Here is an 18,135-nt window from a genome sequence, read left to right as displayed (position 1 = left end):
CTTCAAATTATTTGTTTTAAACTTAACCAACTACATTACTTCGTTTTAAGAAATTTTATCATTCTGCTAATGTTTTGTGATTTTACATGTACTAGTGTTATTCCCATGGGGCAAAATAATTATACTTCAAATTATTAAATAATAAATTTGTAATTTTATAATTAATAAATTAAACTATTATTTTAATTAAATACTATATATATATATAGATATGAATGGCATGTGAGGTGGTTGCATTCACCCTAAATGTTTGGAAACGGTAAAACAATATATCTTGTATTTTTGAGAAATAGATATATACAGCTAGCGAACATTTTATGTTAAAAATTTAAGATATATACCAACAGATATAAATATAGTTTAAAGTACTCTATGTGATTCATTTGTTATTCTTTGTATTTTTCATGTAGATATATAAATCTTCCATATAAAGCATAAATTTGTATTTTTGATCATATAACAATGATATAATTATAAACTATAACAAAACATTATTAAAATTTATACCTACTTTGTTGATAGTTTGAGAGTTATTAGAAACCCAACAGAAAGAAACAATTATGAAAAATAATATCCATATTTTGATGTTACAAAAAAACACATTTGAGATTTTTCTTTACCTTTTTCTCAAACACGTTCATCATCTTCTAAACTCCAAAAACCCTTATATATTTTTAGTGGCTACTTCTTTTATTCTTTTTTTTTTCCATTTCTGTGTTTGTTTCTTATTAATGATTACAATATCTTGTTTCAAATACGTTTTCTCCATCCGTAACAAATAGGGGATAGAGATTTCCTAAAAATAAGTCATAAGAACATATATGAAAACTCATACCAAAAAATAAAACCAGACATGAAAAACAATTTATAGAGAAAAGAAGTTTAGAAATACTTTGTTTACCTTCTTTGCTGATAATTTCTTTGATAATCTCGGACACCACCAGAGTATAATTGGTATTTGGGCTCTCATACAACGCAGGCTACGTACGGTGAAGTGAGACTCTGAAAATATGAACACAAAGGAAATGCATTATAAATATATTGATAATAACAATATTTGATACTATGAGAATATAGGGAAAAACATGAAGAGTAATACGGTATAGCTTTGCGATGATTTCCAGTTATATAGTAGAAAAGATAGGCAGTTTGACAAAAAGCAGTTTGGTAATAGACAAGTGGATTAAAACGTGGGATTAAATTCTGAGAAAAATTAGGATAGAAAAATTAGGATAGACAGTTTGAATTGTAGAAAAATAGGATTGTAAATTAATGTCATGTGTCAAAATCTGAGTGATAATGTGACTTGTTATTTAGTATATAAGGTATGAATTATTTCTTTTTTTTTTAGAACAACATATATGAATTAATGCGCTGTAACAAAGTTGATGGACGAACATAATCCTTTATTCATAAATACATACAATATTCTATTTACAGAAAACTAAACTAAATTTCTACGACACATTGGACAACTGTTTGTATTCCACCTACGTAAACAATATAAATGGAATGCATGCCCACATATCGTATCTGCCAATACGACGTTAGGTGCAAACTCTTCTAAGCAAATAATACATTCACTTTCCCCATGCACAAATAGGAAATTTTCTCTTAGTATAGGAACTAACTCTATATCTCCAGTACTCATATTTGGTAAGGGAGATTGAGTAGCATAAAACATTCTTATTAATCTAACTAAGCAGTACAATACCGCACCTAAGCCTATATTTATCAATACAAACGCTAGCAGCACGAAGAGTTGGTTTTCCACTGAATCCGAACCGTTATTATCAGGAGAAGACATCTATAAAAATACGTAAGAAAATACAATATCAAGTTAAACATATATAATATCGATACATAGGTTAAAGAATTTTAAGAAAAAAACAAAAACAAAAAATTACCTTGATCGAAGAACTGAAGAAGAGTGAACGGCGAAGGAAGAAAGAAATGAGTATTTCTTTGTTCAAAAAAAGAAAAGGCTTACGAACGACGAAGAGCGAAGGGAAGAGTACGGTTTGGTTTTACCAAAATTTCAAGATTGTTAGTGGCTGAAAAACTTTAAATTAATCTTAATATCAACTGAGCCATCCTCCGATCTATATTTGAAATGAGTTGGTGAGTTTGTATAAAAAACAGAAGATCTTTATTTGTATAAAAAACAGAAGTAGATCATTTTCCACATTATATTTCTAGTTTTTCTTATTTTTATTTTCTCTTTTAGAAGCTGCTTTAAAGAATCTATAAGAAGGAAAAAGCCTAGAGATGGATAATTTGTTCACATAAACTAGTTATTCTTTAATATCACTGATAATTAGTATTTGTTCTGGACGTTTTGTCATATATTTTGATGGGTACGTAGCTCATGCGTGAATCAGTAATATTTGCTTCCGACTAGAATATTGGGCAACGTAGGATAAGAGTTCATCATCTACAATAGGTATTGATTGGGTCAAAATAATTATTATATATAGCTCCAGAAAAAAAAATTCGAAAAGCTATCCCCTATTTGGGTCAAGAAAAAAATTTGGTTTTGTTTAGGGCCTTGAATAGATTTCAACAACCAATGGCTTTGTTTGATAGAACTTCAAGCTGAGGACTCCATTTCAAGACCAAAATCTTGTCCTTATCCACTGTCTCAAGAAACCCTGATGGCAGTTTTTCCTCTTCTGAATCTCTGACAACCCACATGAAGCTGAAGTTGCTTACTGCTGAAGCAAGTTCCTCCATCTGCACATTTTTCAGCTTAGCAATGCTCCCGAATGCTACATACACCACTGACGCTTGTGGCCTTGTGTTCAGCCAGCTAGTGCAGTAGGCAGCGTCTTTCGAATCAAAGAGATTCAGATCATAATTTGTGTCTGAATTGATCCTTTTGTCTAAGTACATTGATGGAACAGTTGGACCAATTGTCAATACAGGACAAAATTTTGACAACAACTCCTTCTCCTGTAACGAAAAGTAGACTAGTTAGGATATTAAACATAGTAATTAGGACATAAACAAGAAAACGACATGGTTGAGAAAGTTGTTAGAAGAGAGATCTAACATGAAGCTCCAGTTCTTGGAAGGTATAAACGAGTATGAAATCAGCTTTTTCAAAGTTTGTAAACTGTTGGAGCACCATCAGTAAGCAGGATAAGAACCAGAAACAGACGAAAAAGAAGGCAAATCTTGGAGCTCAAGAAAAGGCAAGTCTTCAATGGGAAGCTTCAAGCTTCCATGGTTTACGTAAGAAAGATAGTAAACGTAGTTAACAGCACAAGACTGCGTAAAGAAAGGAGCAGCAGCTATACCAAACTCTCGGGCAACGTCGAGTGCCCATGGAATGAAAGCATCGTAGACCATACAAGTGATGGGATTATCACTTGTCTGGTGTTTGCGGATGATGTCTGCAATGGTTCTGGAGCCGAAGGTTTTGAAGTTTTGGAGGTATTCGTGGATGGTGTAAGGTGACTCGCAGCCCTGGTCATAGCCGTCGGAGATGTTGGCTATGGAGATTGGACTAGATGGATCTGGTTTGATGGAGTTGAAGACAAAAGTGGTGAGAGTGAGAGTAGTTTCGAGACCTTTAGAGATGAGTCGTTTACAGAATTGGCAGATTGGTGTGATGTGTCCTTGCGTTGGGTATGGCACTGCCAATACATGTCCTCTCTTCTGCTCCATCTCTCTCTCTCTCTAAATGTTTTGCTGTAACCAAAATGAATACGCCTTAAGAGATACTGCTGGTTTTATAGACAGGTTTGTCAGGTTCTTCCTTTTAGATAAGAGCGTTGTAATAAGAACAAGAGATAGTTTTGTTTTTGTCTTTTCTTTTTAATTAAAAAATTGAGAATAAGAAGAAAATATCAATTTGCTTTCTGTCCACAAGAAAAGGAAGTGTAAATAAAAAAATATTTTATTCTGCATGTGGTTTATATGTTCAGTATATATACTTATTTATTAAAACCATAATACTTATTTATTTTTTTATATTTTTCATAATATTTAATACTTTAAACAACGTTTGAATTAAAAATACACACGACACGATGACTGTATATGGAAAGAGATATCATGTTTGTGTTCAGAGTTTGGTTTCCACATGTTTTCAAAAAGGTGAAAATTTCTTAACATGTAAATATCGTTCAACAAAAGTAAATTTAACACACAAAATCGAAAGTTTTGTCGCTGTATTGTTAGTTTTGGAGAAGTAATTAAGGTCTTTAAGTCTTAAGAGATGGAAAAATAAGAGATGAACCGAAATGGAGTAAGTAAGAAGTGAAAAGATTTTGTACGTTTATATTACTACAAGAATACATTGACAACAAAAAAACGATTTGTTCATATCACGTCTTCTTGTGTTCTTCACTAGTTCACAGTTCGCTATCTAGAATGTGACTGTTCTGTATCTTTCACTAAAACAATTTTGAATTTTTCTGTTTCATCACTACGATTTTTCTGTTTTATGTTTATTGATTTCAACGCTAATCTATGCAATTTATTTTATGCCTGGTGGATCAGTATTTAAGACCAACAGCTATAACGACATTGCTTAATGTCTAGTAGACACCATTTGAAGCAAAAGCCAAGCTAAAGACAATTCTTATGTTGATTAAAAAAAAGGACAACTCTTATAAGGATTAATCTGATGAATGACTATATTGGAAAAAATATTAGATTTGTAATAAAAGGGTAGAGAAAGATAGGAAGTAAAAAGAAGAGAGAAGGTAAGACATGGTTTGTTGGTAAAAATAATAATAATATATATATATATATAGAATCAAATTTCTCTTCTTAAATCAACCTGCTAAACGAATCAAATCGTCAACTGTGCTTTTTTTAATTAAATCAGTTGTATATACATGCACATATATGATACAAATATTAATTATCGTTAATTTAGTTCATATAATATCCATTACTATTTTCTGACCCAAAAAAAAAAAATCATGACATTAGCTATATGCGCACAAATAGATCACATACTTATATCTCACAAATATAAATCTATTACACAAATTGTATGTTTATAAAATAAATAAAATGATAATGAAAAATATATGTGTTTGACAACTTTGATGTATCAAGAGAAAAAAAAAATTATTTGATAAATTAGTTGCTTATATAGAATACTAACATGTCGTATAAAAAAATATGATAAAATAAATGATTTATTTGTAATATGTGATTTGATTATTTACACCAAAAAACAAACCCATCTTAATAATTGTTAAGATGACATCGATTAGTGACGAAAGTGATGACGTTAAGGGATTGTTTCAGAATAATAATCTTGGCTCTTTCAAATAATCTGTAAATGATGATTCAGATGCAAACTTAATGGCAGGGGTTGTAACAGAATTAACAAATCAAAGTTCAAAAAAAAAAACAGAATTAACAAATCAGGTGGAAGGCAAGAATATATAAATCTCTGGTTGCTAGAAATCCTACATGTCAAATGCCAGAAGAAGATGGCCATTCATGGTGATGCAAGAGAACTAGGCTAAAAAAACAAAAAAAGGTAAAAGAGTGATGATAAATACAGAAGAAGATGGCCATGAATCATTCATGGTCCTGTACTCCTGTTCGTTGTTACTGAAATGCCAAAACGAGTAAAGCCAAAATAGTTAAATCGAAAAATGGATAGTGAAGAGTGATGATAAAAACCTGAAAGCAGCAAATCTATTAAAACAAAGACAATATGGTAGAAAACATTGTAAGATTGGGAAGTAACCAAATGAAGAATCAACATAAAATTGCACTGAACGAAAGACTGACACAATAAGACACTATAGAAGAGATATTTGCTGCTTCATCTGATAACTTATTTGCTCTGGACCGTTGATACAAATGTGTCAATGTTAACATCTGTAGAGCCTCCTTCACTGAGTGACTTGACAGCCAAGTCTCTCCATTTCTTCGCATTCTCCTTCATCTCTTCGCTCTTCTCTCCTTCCATCACTTCCTTAATGCTAAAATAAATCTCCTCTCTCTTGGCAATCCCACTCTCATTGTCTATCTTCACACAGACTCCAGCCTTCCACACATCTTGTATGTACTTTGCGTTCATAGGTTGATCGGTCCACTGAGGCATAGCCACCAAGGGAACTCCAAAAGTTAATGACTCCATAGTTGAGTTCCAGCCACAGTGAGTCAAGAAACAACCGATGGCTTTGTTTGATAGAACTTCAAGCTGAGGACTCCATTTCAAGACCAAACTCTTGTCTTTATCCACTGTCTCAAGAAACCCTGATGGCAGTTTTGCCTCCTCTGATCCTCTGACAACCCACAAGAAGTTGAAGTTGCTTACTGCTGAAGCAAGCTCCTCCATCTGCGCATTGTTCAGCTCAGCCAAGCTACCAAATGCTACATACACCACCGACCCTTGTGGCCTTGTGTCCAGCCAGCTAGTGCAGAAGGCAGCATCTTTCGAATCAAAGATATTCAAATCGTAGGCCGTGTCTGATTTGATCCTTTGGTCTAAGTACATCGATGGAATAGTCGGACCAACTGTCAACACATGACAAACTTTCGCCAACAACTCCTTCTCCTGCAACGGAAAAGACTAATTAGGACAAATACATAGTAATTAGGACATAAACAAGAAAACGACATGGTTGAGAAAGTTGTAAGAAGAGAGATCTAACATGAGGCTCCAGCTCTTGGAAGGTATTAACGAGTATGAAATCAGCTTTTTCAAAGTTTGTAAACTGTTGGAGCACCATCTCAAAGTAAGCAGGATAAGATCCAGAAACAGACAAAAAGGAAGGCAAATCTTGGAGCTCAAGAAAAGGCAAGTCTACAACGGGAAGCTTCAAGATTCCATCGTTTATGTAAGAAAGATAGTAAACGAAGTTAACAGCACATGACTGCGTAAAGAAAGGGGTTGCAGCTAAACCAAACTCTCGGGCAACGTCGAGTGCCCATGGCATGAAAGCATCATAGACAATACAAGTGATGGGGTTATCACTTGTCTGGTGTTTGCGGATGATGTCTGCAATGGTTTTGGAGCCGAAAGTTTTGAAGTTTTGGAGGTAGTCATGGATGGAGCCAGATGGGTCGAAGCCGTGATCGTCGTAGCCGTCGGAGATGGTGGCTATGGAGACTGGACCAGATGGGTCTGGTTTGATGGAGTTGAAGATGAAAGTGGTGAGAGTGAGAGTGGTTTTGAGACCTTTAGAGATGAGTCGTTTACAGAATTGACGGATTGGTGTGATGTGTCCTTGAGTTGGATATGGCACTGCCAATACATGTCCTCTCTTCTTCTCCATCTCTTTCTCAAAATGTTTCGATTAAACCAAAGTGAATATGCCTTAGGAGATAACGCGAATATTTATAGGCAGGTTTGTCAGGTTCTTCCTTTTGATAAGAACGTTGTAATCAGAACAAGAGATAGTTTCGTTTTTCTCTTTTCTTTTTAATTAATAATGAGAATAAGAAGAGAAAATCAATTTGCTTTTCTTCCACAAGAAAAGGAAATGTGCAAATAAAAATGATTTTATTCTGCATTTGCATATATGTTCAGTGTTTTAAAAATGAAATATATAAAACCATATCATTTTCTACGCTAAGCAATGTTTTTTTTTTTATAATTACAAATACACATGACATGACATGAGGAATGCAAATGGAAGGAGAAATCATGGTTGTGTTGTTCGGATAGTCGTTCAGGTTTGGATAGGGTATTTTGAATTTTGATTCTAACTTATATCACATCCTAGATCACATTCTAATAAATTTGTAAGTAGGGGTTGGGTTTTGATATATCACATTGGTTTTAGTTCTAATTTGTATTACATCCTAAAACTCATAAATCAACCCTATATCATTGGATTTAAGTTATACCGGATCGGTTCTGACCATTTTAAAATCTAAAATTTAAAGTTAAAATATAAGAAATATATACTTATCAAAATAAATATGAAATTGAATATTTGAAATACATATTTATGTTTCAAATATTTGTATTGCATATTAATTTGTACATTGAGATAGGTTTCTTTTGATATTATTTTGAGTTTTTCAGATTATCTGTTCGGGTTTGATTAATAACACTTCGGGTTTGGTTATGTTTGTTACATCTTACAAAACTCATTAAGGTATTTTTTTACATTTCAGACGGGGTTCTAATCAGTTTTTATGAGTTGGATTTCAGGTTATAGATTTTATGTCCATACCTAGTTGTCTTCAACGTCTATATTCATGTTTTCTTAAAATGTGAAAAATATTTATTTAAATTTAATATCGCATAAAGTCGATTTCGTTGTCGTTGTATTGTTATTTTTGGAGAAGTAAGATCCTTAAAGAGATGGAAAAATTCAGAGACAAAGCCGAAATGGAGTATATAATTAAGAAGTGAAAAGATTCTATACGGTTCTATAGGATCCGATTGGCAATCGCTGTACCTTTAAAATATTTGCTGTAAAAAAAAATATGTAGATTTTTTTGCTGTGGTTTTAGATTTTATTGCTGTACAATTTTATGGAAATCACTAAAAAATTGCTTTTGATATTTGGTTCTGCAGAGCATTGTAGGTTATTTCAAGAACTGTAGTTTTAAAAAAAAATTTAAAACTTGATTACTTTGAATTTGGTGCCGTAAAAATAAATAGGGTTCCGGACCCTCTTTGAGCTACTGATAGTTACAAGACATCGACAACAAGAAAAGTACTTGTTTATTTAATGTCTTCTTATGTTGTTCTTCACTAATATCTGATATTTCATTATTATATTCAAGACCAAAGTAACCCTTATAACGACATTGCATAGTTGTCCACTAAGTGGTGGGGCTTATTGGATTAGGTATTTAAAAGAATTCTGAATTTTAACAAATCTTACCTTATGGGTTTAGTATTTATAAAACCTTTTACAAATCAATAGTTATTGAACTTATCATCGGTATAAATCTCATTAAATCCCCAAGCAATGGGTATTCGATTCTCGGTTCGGTTCCAGTTCGGTTCTAGAGGTTTAGGATCTGTTAGAGTATCTACGAAGCTCGGTTCGGTTGTAGCAAAATTGGAAACCTGCTTATATCCGAGGTAATTTCAAATCCCATTCGGTTCGGTTGCGGTTGTTCGGTTAGGTTAAAAAGTAAAAAAAATCAGGACTTTTGGATTAAATATCATATTCTTTTGGATTTTCAGATAAAAATTAAGATAATTCAGATAATTTAATAGTAATTCAATATTTTTTTTGAGTATTTCGACTTATAAATAATATTTTAAAATTATATGATTATTTTAAATCTAAATAAAGTTAATATTTATAAATATATTAACTATATTATGGAAATTCGGGTATCCATTCGGTTCGATTTTGATTCAGTTCCAATTCGTTTCTGATTTTTTGTTCTAGAGATAAAGGATCAACTAGTATAATTGTTAAGATCCAAACCCGAGCCGAACGTTGTTTTCTCGGTTTGGTTTGATTCTTTAGTTTTGTGATAAATGTGTCTAGGACTAAAAAAAATTTTGTTAAAAATTGAGATTTCATTATAAAAAATTATTCTGGATTTTCTAAAAAAAAAATATTTGTTGTCAAAATTCATTAGAGGAAATACCACCTAATGAGATGTTATTTCACAAAAATAAAATAAAAGATTTCATCCTCTTCGTTTTATCTTTTGCCATAAAGTATGAATGCGACTAGCTGTAACTATATTACCCTTTGTTATCCCATCAGACTGCCGCCACCACCACAGGTTTCCGTCATCCCCGACCACCGTCCTTTCTCACTAGTCAGATATGTTTTATCCATGTCGGTTCTTGGACCCATCGCTAGAGATACACCTGACATGGTTCTGTTCTTTCAAAAATATTTTGCTTACTTATGTAGAGATGATCTGATTTCGTTGACGTATATTCCACTTGAAGCTTGAGAGGTGTGGACGTGTCATGTCATATGTTGCAATTTTGTTCAGTATGATGATGAGCCTACTAGGATGATTAAAGCTTATGTTTAGTCATAATAGAAAGGTTTCTGGTTTCCAGATTTTTTATGCTTAATTAATAAAAAATTTAAAGTTTATTTCGATCTTTTTTTTGACATCAACCGAAAACAATAGAGTCTACAAACCAAACCGGTAATTCTGCATTCATATGAATAACGAAAGACGTTCGCTTCCTGGCACTTCGCACCAAATTGTTCGCCTTTATATGCAGCGTTCGGAGATATGAATGATCTCTGAGTAACTAAAATACCTTGAAGAAACGTGATGTCGTCCAAATCTTATTTATATCTAAAACTCCTGAAATCCTTTCTAATCACCTCTTAAAATCTTGTTTAAATCCTATGTTTTTGAATTTGTATATAATGACATCTTCTCAAATGATCAGTTCAACAAGCCCCCCTAAATGATTTTCTCTTGTTCATGCACGGAAATAAATATTAACAAATAATCAAATTATAATAATTGTTAATTTTTTATATAACTTTTATGTAATTTTATCATTTATATTGATGGTAAATAAATAAATTTTATTAAATATCATTATGTTCTCGTGCATGGATATAAATATGTATATGTTTTTTATCGTTTTAAGTCATTTTAATTTATACTATGAAAACAATATCGTATTAATTATCATTATGTTCTTATTTTAATTAGATATGTGATTTCATCTCTATAAAAGTTCTTATAATATGATATATATAACCAGAATTTCATTAATAGATACTTGTAATATTTATAAATTTTTCGTATATAATATTTTGGATAAAATTATAAAAAGTTGAAGTGTTGAGAGACTGAGAGTTGCATAAGCAAACTAAATCGGAAATATTTTAAAGTTCATCGATTATTTACAATTTCATAAGGTAATAATATCCCAAAATTCAAAAGATTGTATTCATCTGTATATTCACATATTATTTTTTTGGGTCAAATTCTCATATTAATTAAATATTAGATTTCAATTATAAGATTTTGGATCATTTAAGTGTATTTTTGGGTATCTTGAGTTTCATCTATTATATCAAATTGAACAACTGTTTTTATGTTTTACTTTAGTAAAGTTAAAATTAGATTACTATTTTTATCTTCAGTTACTTTGGTTCATCCTCTCAGAATTCTAAAAATATTTTATAAATATTATAAAATTCTCAATATGTTATTTTGAAAAAATAAAATGCTCGAACTGCATTGATAAACATAATTATAATGTTTTAAAAATAAATCCTTTTAATTGTTTAATCATTTGTTTAGAATTGTGAAGACATTGTATAATGTGTATCTACAAAAATAGATAAAATAATAATCTTGTATATATTTTTCTTAATTCTTTTTTTTTCATACGTGATACAATGGCCGAGTAATTCTTCTAAGTAGAGGCAGTTGTAGACTTCAAATCCTAATTTGGTGAGATGGCAGCAAAAGTGGTGCAACCACTAACTCACTCGCTCTTCTCTGTATTTTCTTAATTTGGCATGTGTTTTGAGAAAATATAAGGGCTTTTTGCAAGATTGACTCAAAACTCAAAGTAAAACCTAAAACTAACCTATGTTTTTCTTGGATTTTTCTTTTGTCCTATTCACCCCCACAAGTTCATGATATTCACGAAAATACCATCACATTTTTTTTATTTTTTTTTCCGAAAATGATATTTTTACTCTCTCACCCTCATCATCTTCAAGTAATTACAAGATTGTCATTGTGATCAATACCCCAACCACCATGAACAACCAATTTGAAGCTCTTAATGCACCTAAAATCGATTTACACTCTCTCTTTCTCACTTGTTATGAACTAAAAACAACATCTCTTTCACTTTGCCTCCATATTCATCCAAAAAACTCAAGCTTTTGATTCAAATTTTTTTTATGGTTTATAGAGCTATTCAAGCATACTATTCTTGGTGGGTTACTTTCGTTTGAGATTGTGGGTGGTTGGAGAAGACTCTGTGTGTTAAGGAAGTCATCTCACTAGTTTAAGGTATGAAACTGAAATTTTTTTCAGATCTGTTTGTGTAGAAGACTTACCCGAAAGTAGTCTGGCTGTAGAAGACTTACGGGTAAGTCTTCTGGTCAAACGGACGACTTACTTTTAAGTCGTCATCTTTGTTTGTTAAAAAAAGAACTAGAGAATACCCTAGACGACTTACTGATAAGTCGTCTAGGATAAATGGGTTAGTTTTGCATTTGACCGAATTGTGTCAGATATTTGACTATTCCTGGACGACTTACCAGTAAGTCTTCTCCGGGAAAACAAAAATTTCAATATTTTATTAAATCTGGACGACTTATCTGTAAGTCGTCTCAGGTTACTTTTGCAATTGGAAAATAAAACTTAAATTTAACTTTTCCCAGACGACTTACGCGGAAGTCGTCCAGTAAGACGACTTACTTGAAAGTCGTCCAGGATAAGCAAATTCGTCCAGATTTAATTCCTAGATTATGGTCAAACCTTGCTTATCTCTGACGACTTTCTTGTTTGTCGTCTGGCTGGATGACTTTCAAGTAAGTCGTCTGGGTAAAGTAAAATATATAAGTTTCTTTTTCGAATTGCAAACTAACCTGAGAAGACTTACAAATAAGTCGTCTAGCTTTAATAAAATATTGAAATTTTTGTTTCCCTGAGATGACTTACTGGTAAGTCGTCCAGGAAAAGTCAAATATCTGATACAATTCGGTCAAATGCAAAACTAACTCATTTATCCTAGACGACTTCCTGGTAAGTCGTCTAGGTTTTTTTTTTTTAACAAACAAAGCTGGACGACTTACAAGTAAGTCGTCCTATTTAAAATTCAATTGCAAAAATGACCTGTTTGGACGACTTACTAGTAAGTCTTCCAGACGACTTACTGGTATGTCGTCTGCGTCAATGTTTAGTAAACTTTCATTTTCTCTATGTTTACTAATGTGTTTTATTTTGAATTTTTGTAGATGATGCGTCAGTTACATGCAGTGTATGGAGAATGGTTGTTGAATGATTGTCGTTGGGATTTTGTGGTTGATAATGTCAAAGGAGCGAGAATCATTTTTTTGGGGGAATGTTCGACACATGCTGAACTTCTTGCAATGGCTCAAGAAGATTATAACCTGGACATGAGCACAGAATCTGTGGAGATAACCTACTCATTACCAGCAGAAATGATGCAGGCTCCAGACACCCCTCCTATTCATGTTACAAGTGATAGACAAGTTCGAAACTTGCTCGAGATAACCAAAACGCATGGAGTACGGCTTTGTGTATCAAGCCGTAGCAAGGTGGAAACGGTTTCAGAGTTCAGGGAAGATGATGAAGCTGATGAATGTTTTGAAGATGATGATGATGATTTGGTTGAAGATGAAAATCATGACGGGGAGGAGGACGATGGGGATGAGGACGATGGGGAGGAGGATGCTGGTATCTCTATTGTTGCTGAAGCGGACGAGAATGGTGAGGATTACAGTGTTTATGGAAAGGTTGAAGATGAGGATGAGGAAGATGATGATATGTGTTTTGAAGATATCGAAAAGATTGAAGGAGGAAGATCGAATGGTAACAGTATCTATGTCAACCAGAGTTTTGTTAGCAAGGATGCACTGCTTTCAGAGCTGCGGTTGACAGCAGTGAGGTTTAAGTTCTCCTTCAGAATATACAAGTCAACGAAAACTCTCCTTGTGACAACATGTCCGGTTAGTGGTTGTCAATGGAAGGTCAGAGCGAGTGTGAAACATGGGACAAACACGTTTTGGGTAACAAAGTATGTGGAAAAACATACATGCTCAACGGGAGACCGACTCGCTCAGCGGAGACACTGTACTCCGAAGTATGTTGGTAGGCTTTTCATTGATCGTGTTGGAATCATTGATGGGTTGAATCCGCAGCATATCACTGATGCAATGAAGAACATGTTTGGCATGACGCTTGATTACACCACTTCATACAGAGCACTTTTATATGCACAAACATTGGTGAGAGGATCAGCAGAAGATGGGTATTCGCGTCTGCCATCATATCTCGAGCAAATCTCCTTAGCAAATCTCGATTCTATCACGGCTATAGAACTTGATTCTATCAATAGATTTAAGTATCTATTTCTCTCTTTTGGAGCTTCTATCAAAGGTTTTAAGTATCAGAGAAGGGTCATTGTGGTGGATGGGACTCACCTAAGTGGGAAATATGGAGGTGTTATGTTAGTTGCAGCCGCACAAGATGGGAATTTTCAGATATTTCCATTGGCTTTTGGGATCGTAGATGCTGAAGATGAACCTTCTTGGGAATGGTTTTTCACAAAATTGGCTAGTTGTGTATCTGATGAGCAGCCTCTGGTGATAGTCTCTGACCGGCACGCGGCCATTAAAAGTGCGTGTGATAAGGTGTTTCCTTGGGCAACCCGAGGAATATGTTATTATCACCTTCAAGATAACATTGTCAAAAAGTATAAAGGGAAACATCTCTTGTACTTGGTGAAAGGTGCTGCTTATGCTCATACGGTTTCAGATTTTGACCGGTACATGGCTGAGATACGGAGTGCAAACCTGGACCTTGCAACGTATTTGGAGAATGCCGACGTCAGCCTATGGTCAAGGGTTTATTGTCAGGGGGACAGGTACAACATAAAGACAAGCAACATCGCTGAATCTATTAATTCCGCTCTGAAGCGAGCTAGAGGATTTCCGGTTCAGTTCCTGTTGGAGTTCATAAGGGAGAAGCTAGGAAAGTGGTTTTGGAAAAGGAGAGAAGATGCTTTGAGTCTCCCAACTCAACATAGTCGAGGTGTTGAATACTTGCTTGCTGTTCGATCGGAGATAGCGGATACGATGACGGTACAACCAATTGATGGATGGCGATTCTTTGTGAAAGGTGGGAAAATGGACTGTGTGGTTGATTTGGAACATGGAAAGTGTGATTGTGGTGTCTATGCAGTGGAGAAAATACCTTGCCTCATGCTATAGCTGCTGGAACATCTGTTGGTTTGCATATCTCCACACTTGTATGTCCAGTGTACTCAAAGGATTTTCTGTTTGCAGGATACTCAGAGAATATATATCCTTGTGTTGGACAACAAGTTGAGGAACGCACATGCTTTCCTCCGGAAGTAAAACGTGGTCCGGGAAGACAGAAGAAATCAAGATGACAATCTTGGTTGGAGCTATCCAGGATGAGAGGACGCAAACCCCGGAAGCAACACAGGGCTTATAGATGCTCAAAATGCAAGGAAACTGGCCATACGAAACCACAATGTAAGTCGTCCAGTGTTTAGTCTTCCAGAAAACCTTCAGTTAAGTCGTCCAGAAGGTCGTCCAGTTAGTCGTCCAGGGTTTTTTCTTCCAGAAGACCTTCAAGTTAGTAGTCCAGTGTTTAGTCTTCCAGAAGACCTTCAATTAAGTCGTCCAGAAGGTCGTCCAGTTAGTCGTCCAGTGTTTAGTCTTCCAGAAGACCTTCAATTAAGTCGTCCAGAAGGTCGTCCAGTTAGTCGTCCAGTTAGTCGTCCAGAGTTTTTTCTTCCAGAAGACCTTCAAGTTAGTCGTCCAGTGTTCAGTCTATGTACTAAAAATTTGTGTTATGAACTTATCTGTGTCAACTTCTTTGTCAAATTGCACTACCAAACAAATTTGAGATGGTCTTGCCCTTTATATTATCCGAAATATAGTTACAAAAGGTCACTGCTCAGAAGACTTTCCAGACTACTTATAGTTAAAATACAAAATAGAGATCAAGTTCAAATACAAAATAGGGATCAAGTTCAAATACACACATCAGCCTAATCTATCATACAAAATCATCTAAAGTGGCATGTTTATCACCCGTCATACGTACCCAGGATGTCATCCATGTCCTTGTTTACGAACTCATGCGCGTCAGGAAGCTCTTGAAATATATCCACCGCCATCTTATCCCTCATACTCTTCCCGTTGGCCTTAGGAAAGTCTTTTTTACTAAACTCTATCCCAAGAGCATGACATTCAATGTACTTTAGAGTGTACACGCCGCAATCACCAGCTCAGGCCGGAGGTATATTGGTCGGTCTCTCATATGTGAATGGCTCCAGGCTGTATTGGGCACGTAGTTCGTCTGAGGAAGCGCACTCAACAAGCAGATAAGGGACCATGTAGAGAAAAGGCTCCATTACCACATCGAGTTCTTCTGGGGAGATACTGGAACAAATGCTGTCAAAGACGACTATGTGCCTCTTAGGGATCGATATCCAAATAGCAATCCAATGACTGTCGGCGAAGTTTACTGGCGCATAGATATCATCAATATCCGTCCCCCAAACCTTGTTCGATTTGCAAAATGATGGTATAGTGCCTGCATAATAATTCCACGCCCCACCAGGGAGTCTTCTTCCTAAACCGTTTTGATCGGGCTTCGAGTCCTTAAAATCCTTGAAGTTGAATCTCCATTGCTGAGCAAAGAGATGATCAAGGAAGCACATTCTCTCGCTCCTGAAATGTTGTGGGTTAGCGTTGTACCTCTTCCTCAGCACATTAATCCAAGCATCAATATGCTGCATATAAAATAAAGTACAAGTCAGAAGATATCAGACGACTTAGTGGTAAGTCTTCTACGTAGATGACTTACCAGACGACTTACAAGTAAGTCGTCTGATAAGTCGTCTACGTAGAAGACTTACCAGACGACTTACAAGTAAGTTGTCTACGTCATAGCAGAAGACTTACACAGTCCTCCAGCCACTCTAGGGAGGTTCGGAGGATTTGATACCACCAAGTTCTACTTTTACGTGGTTTTTTATCGAGAGCTGTTCTATAATAACTGCAAACACAAAATGTTGAAAATCAATCAGGTTTTATGGGAAAAGCAAGCTATTATGTAAAAAGCAAGCTATTATGTGAAAAGCAAACACTTACGGACAAGATTTCAACCACTCAGCGAGCTCCCTCAACTTATTCTTGTCAATTGGTGCAAAAGGATTATAGCCTGGATAAAGCTTTCTGTTTGAAATGATCACTCTGGCCGTCCTGTTTGCCGTATAAGGAGATTTCTGTGAGGCAACAAGTTTCCTTGTTCGATCACTCTTTGCACGGCAAAGTGCCAAAGCAGCATCCTTCTTTTCTAGATATCTAGCATCCTCCTTCCGTAAATCTGAAACAGTGGATTGATTTTTGTCCAATAGAACAAGGCTCGGTTCTGGAGCTTTATCTTCCGAGGAACTAGCATCTGCGGGCACAGCTACGGGCACATCTGCGGGCACATCTGGACCTTTATCCTCCGCCAAGTTCTTCCTTCCCGCGTTCGTCCCATTGACACTTTCACTCTGCAATATACAAGATGGGTTTATACAATAATAACCAATGAGTGTCTTCAAACATGAAACAAAATACATATATAAAATCCAAGGGTTTGTTACTAACCCCGGGTTCGAGCGTCGGTTTAGGTGGAGAGGTAGTGTTTTGAGATGATGTCCCTTTCCGTTTTGTGGTGATACCAACCTTCTTCTCCACAGCTTCCACCCTTTCCGACAGATACTTGATCTCCTTAAGGCACGTCCCAAACCCTTCCCTCATGGCATCAGCTATGTCCTTGAACATGGTTTTAATATCCTCTTTGGTCAAACCACCAACAGTCGTAGTCACCTCTTCACTAGCCTCTGCAGCTGCATCTTCACTAGCCTCTGCAGCTGCCTCTTCACTAGCTTCAGCAGGTGCCTCTTTACGAGCTTTCTTCCGAGGTCTTGGACTGTCTTCCTTCACTACCTTTTTCTTCGCTGGACTCACAACCGCCGACTTTGTATTGACCCAAGTACCGGTGACTTCCCAGCAATCCATGGTCCACTTCCACGGTTTCTTCACAAACATGAGTTTAATTATGTTCTCCGCGAGCGGGTCCTCAACATCAAACTCCTATTTTGGAAACATTTCACCAGTGTCCTTTTGAACAAAGTTGATCACCCTAGTCTGCAGTAAATAGAAGATATGAACTTAGATATTTGATGGATTAAGAAAGATGGAAAGAAAAGACTTCACAGCCGACTTATAATTAAGTCGTCTGGAAAGTCTTCCAGCTGGACGACTTAGTAGACGACTTATAATTAAGTCGTCTGTAAAGTCTTCCAGCTGGAAGACTTAGTAGAAGACTTATAATTAAGTAGTCTGGATAGTCTTCCCAGACGACTTAATTATAAGGCTTCTACTAAGTAATCCAGCTGGAAGACTTTCCAGACGACTTAATTATAAGTCTTCTACTAAGTCTTCCAGCTGGAAG

At 35.2% G+C, this 18,135-nt stretch overlaps 1 protein-coding gene and 1 pseudogene across 1 annotated transcript; both read right to left on the bottom strand.

Annotated features, from left to right (window-relative positions):
• Positions 1–2,420: 2,420 nt before the first annotated feature.
• Positions 2,421–3,669, bottom strand: LOC106388345 (annotated as a pseudogene).
• A 1,976-nt stretch (positions 3,670–5,645) lies between these two features.
• On the bottom strand, positions 5,646–7,305 carry LOC106388344 (UDP-glycosyltransferase 74F2). Its single transcript, XM_013828398.3, has 2 exons — positions 6,633–7,305; positions 5,646–6,535 (listed from the first exon to the last, which is right to left on the bottom strand). Exons 1-2 carry the CDS (start codon positions 7,254–7,256, stop codon positions 5,810–5,812), a joined length of 1,350 nt encoding a protein of 449 aa, XP_013683852.1. The 5' UTR covers positions 7,257–7,305; the 3' UTR covers positions 5,646–5,809.
• Between the last annotated feature and the right edge of the window lie 10,830 nt (positions 7,306–18,135).

This window comes from Brassica napus, chromosome C3 (assembly GCF_020379485.1).
Source record: "Brassica napus cultivar Da-Ae chromosome C3, Da-Ae, whole genome shotgun sequence".
NCBI classification, from domain to species: domain Eukaryota; kingdom Viridiplantae; phylum Streptophyta; class Magnoliopsida; order Brassicales; family Brassicaceae; genus Brassica; species Brassica napus.
The sequence above is the reverse complement of the archived record's forward strand: the minus strand, read 5'-3'. Positions and strand labels throughout refer to the sequence as shown.